Raw genomic sequence first — 4,231 nt, 5'->3', positions numbered from 1 at the left:
TGTTCCTGCCTCGCTCCGCCTGAACACTGGTTTACTCTTTAACCTCCACAGATACTCACGTCTCTGTTAATGTTCATTTATTTAATTTGTCTCAGATGGTGACTTTCATTCAGGAAAAACTAGAAGAATCAGAATGAGAATCGCTTTTATTGCCACGTAAGTTTACACATACAAGGAATTTGCTGTGGTCTGTAGGTGCAAAACAACAAACAACACTGAAGATACTTAAAAGACATACTAAAAATATAAAAATATAAATCGAGTGTGACGGATTTTAAAGTAGGTGAAGACTGTCCAGAGTGTGCGAGGTCACATCAGTGTGCAAAATAAGAGCCTCAGTGACTAAAACTTACAGTAATGTAAGTGAAGGGGGAGAAACTGTTCTTATGGTGAGAGGTTCTGGTCCTGATGGACTGCAGCCTCCTGCCAGAGGGGAGAGTCTCAAAAAGTGTTTGCCCTGTCTGGAAGGGGTCGACAGGTATCTTACCTGCACGTCTCAGGGTCCTTGAGGCGTGCAGGTCCTGGAGGGATGGCAGATTGCAGCTGATCACCTCCTCAGCAGAGAGAATGATGCACTGCAGTCTGCCCTCGTCCCTGTCAGAGGCAGCAGAGTACCAGATGGTGATGGAGGAAGTGAGGATGGACCCGATGATGGCGGTGTAGAAGTGCACCATCATCGTCTTGGGCAGGCTGAATTTCTTCAACTGCCGCAGGAAGCACATCCTCTGCTGGGCTTTTCTGATGGGAGAGCTGATGAGAGAGCTGATGAGAGAGCTGATGAGAGAGCTGAGAAGCAGTAGGACCTCCACCATGTTGACGGTGGAGTCACCCAGGGTGATGGGGCTGGGTGTGGCTGGGCTCTTTCTGAAGTCCAGTCACCTCCACTGTTTACAGAGCGTTGAGTCAAAATAAGAATCTAGATCAAACTCCTGCTTTGATTTTACATCAGTTCACTTCTTTTAACTTTGAATTTCTAATTATACAACTTTGTCTCTTTGTCTTTTCTTTCTCAGCGTTCAGGTCAGTTTCCAGAGCAACCGGCGGACTCCAACTCCCAGAATGCCAGAGCAGAGTAACGACTACCGGGTGGTGGTGTTTGGAGCAGGAGGGGTGGGGAAGAGCTCGCTGGTGCTTCGGTTTGTTAAAGGCACCTTCAGAGACACCTACATCCCCACAGTGGAGGACACATACAGACAGGTACGACACACCTTTCTGTTTTTATCAACACGTTCTCTTCTGGTCATAACTGATCTGTTGAATTATTGATCAGTGCCTGTCGTCTCTGCGGCGTCTCTGCAGGTGATCAGCTGTGATAAGAGCGTGTGCACGCTGCAGATCACCGACACAACAGGAAGTCACCAGTTTCCCGCCATGCAGCGACTCTCCATCTCCAAGGGCCACGCCTTCATCCTGGTCTACTCCATCACCAGCCGGCAATCACTGGAGGAGCTCAAACCCATTTACCAACAGGTCACCGTCTTTACTTTACAGTCGAGGAGCCTCGTGTGGCCTCTGGTGGTTTATATGCACTCAGGCTGTTTTCCTGAGGTGGAGATTTATCTTATTACATTAAAGCTCCCGAGAAAACAGTGAAAACAGTCGCTAACTTCTAACTGGAATCATTTTAAATGGACAGGATTTTTAACCACGTGTAAAGTTTGAACCAATCATGAATGTTCTCTCTCTAACTTGTCGAGGCCACAGAATGACTTCCTCCTGTCTCCCTCCAGGTTCTGGCCATCAAAGGCACCGTAGAGTCCATTCCCATAATGCTGGTGGGCAACAAAAGCGATGAGACGGCCCAGCGTGAGGTGGAGACGAAGGAGGGCGAAGCTCAGGCCGGTGCATGGAAGTGTGCCTTCATGGAGACGTCGGCCAAGACGAACACCAATGTGAAGGAACTGTTCCAGCAGCTGCTGTCCCTGGAGAAGAAGAGGGACATGAGCCTGAGCATCGACGGGAAGCGTTCAGGGAAACAGAAACGAGCCGACAAGCTGAAGGGGAAGTGCAGCGTCATGTAGAGCGAGCGGCGGACCGTCTGTAGCGGACCGGCAGGAGAGGCAGGACGGGGACTCGACTTCCCCTCCCATCTTTCTCCAGCTCTGCATCATGGAGGACACGTCTTCGGTGGTGCCTCCTCCTCTGTATGTCTGAACACTGAAGCCCAGAGGAACAAAACCATGAGACTGATAATGAAACTTTATTTATAGCGGGCTCTCGGGCCCCTTGTGGCCCTGAACTGGATCGTGTTTGTGGCCCAAAAATACTTTTATCACACCAACATTATAATAAAGCGATACTCCACTGATTTCTGTTGTGAAACCTGGACCAAGCCTGAAGAAACCTGTATTTATAGTTTTCTATATTCTGACAGAAAAAGTACATTATTTGGAAATATTGCAAACACTAAGATGTAGCTGAAGCTCTCCACAGACCCGACCAGTACCTGAACCTGACTGGTACTGCCTAGTTTGAGACTCAGACCCAATCCTGAATCAATCTAATTGTATTTCTAATCAGCGATGGACCACTGGCTCGCTAACGCAGCAATGGGCATCAGATAGAAACACACATGACGACATGCAAACAGACAGATGATTCGAAAAAGTCAGAAAGATCCCAACACCTGAACCCAGGAAGAGTCCATAGCTTTGCACAAAGTGGCCCAAACGTTCAGGTGGAGTGTAAATCTGTTAAAGAGTAGTGGTACCTGAGGACTGGCTCGCAGACAGTTGATGTTCCAGTGCTCGTAACCCAACAAAATAATTATATAGTGCGTTAGCTAAAGCTAGGCTAATGCCAACATCAGGTTGCATTTGTAGATATGAAGCTAGTTAGCTGAACATGCTAACTCTTACATTTAGATTTTTTTTCTCCACTCAGTGTGCTGGTTTAGTCTGGTCTCTGGTCTCTGGTCAATGGTCTCTGGTCTCTGGTCAATGGTCTCTGGTCTCTGGTCTCTGGTCAGTGGTCAATGGTCAATGGTCTCTGGTCATTGGTCTCTGGCCACTGGCCACTGGTCTCTGGTCACTGGTCTCTGGTCAGTGGCCACTGGTCTCTGGTCACTGGTCTCTGGTCACTGGTCTCTGGTCACTGGTCTCTGGTCACTGGTCACTGGTCACTGGTCTCTGGTCACTGGTCTCTGGTCACTGGTCTCTGGTCACTGGTCACATATGCGTATGTGTGTTTGTACCAGAGACAGAATGAATCCGGTGTGATGACAACAGTGAAGAGCGACTTCAAATCATTATTTTATGTGAAACTAAAAACAGTCACGTAGTTTTGGTGGCTTCATTTAGAAGGTGTTGCTGGAGACAATCCAGTCTTCACCCTCCAAACTCTTTTGTTTGAACATCACTTGTGGGGAAATGTGAAGACTCGCTCATCTTTGATTGGACAATTAAGAGGGTTTAATGACTGATTGATTAGCAGAGTGACTCAATCATCAAACTAAAGAAAGAAAAGACTTCAGTCTGAGTCACTCAACACATTCATGTCTCTTGAGTAAATCTTAGCATGCTAATGTGTTAGCCACATTGCTAAGCACACTTCATGCACAGTCCTGACATGCAGTTGGTTTGTGCCCCCCTTTAGTTGAAGAGGGAAACTTGATTTAACTCCTGGTCATCTGTAACCACATCCTACATCAGGACTTTCCATCACGTATCGATCATAAACGCACCATCAATCAATCACACGTCAGACCAAAAACAGTGGAGTATTCCTTTATCTAATGAGACGAGTGACATTTCTGTTGTTGGTGGTCGTGACCCTGAACGTGGACTGTGTTTCCTGCTGTCATTAGAGGAGCGCCTACACTCGCTGACAGTCTTTACCCTCCACAGACACACTCAGTGTTCACTCCAGCAGCTGCTCTGCTGTGGACGGCAGGCGGTCTGATGAGCTGACAGACTGCACAGCAAACAGCAGACGCTCTGACGATAAAGGCTTCGATCATTTCTACGAGCACGAGCCGGCCTTTCTCTCTGTATCTCTGTCAGACTGCAACATCTGTTAGCATCAACACGTAGCAGCTGCAGCAGCTGTAAGAACTGTATTTATTGATTTAGAGGAACAGTCCAGGACTGAAGGAATCATCTCCAGAGACAGGTGCTTCTCATCAGTTTATCTCTACTGAGAAGGGTCCTAGCTTAGCATAAATACTGGAGTAAAGCTAGCCTAGCTCCATCAAAAAAAGATTAAAAATCCACCTAATGACAGCTTCTGTTTT

The 4,231-nt window shown here is 47.3% G+C and overlaps 1 protein-coding gene across 1 annotated transcript; it reads left to right on the top strand.

Annotated features, from left to right (window-relative positions):
• Window positions 1-374: 374 nt before the first annotated feature.
• diras1a (DIRAS family, GTP-binding RAS-like 1a) lies at window positions 375-2,150 on the top strand. The gene is made up of 3 exons (XM_073476115.1): window positions 375-1,197; window positions 1,300-1,470; window positions 1,731-2,150. The coding sequence occupies exons 1-3, from the start codon at window positions 1,060-1,062 to the stop codon at window positions 2,019-2,021; spliced, it is 600 nt and encodes a 199-aa protein (XP_073332216.1). The 5' UTR covers window positions 375-1,059; the 3' UTR covers window positions 2,022-2,150.
• Window positions 2,151-4,231: the final 2,081 nt, after the last annotated feature.

Source organism: Pagrus major, chromosome 11 (genome assembly GCF_040436345.1).
Source record: "Pagrus major chromosome 11, Pma_NU_1.0".
NCBI classification, from domain to species: domain Eukaryota; kingdom Metazoa; phylum Chordata; class Actinopteri; order Spariformes; family Sparidae; genus Pagrus; species Pagrus major.
Note: the sequence above shows the minus strand (reverse complement) of the source record. Positions and strands in the feature narration are given on the sequence as shown.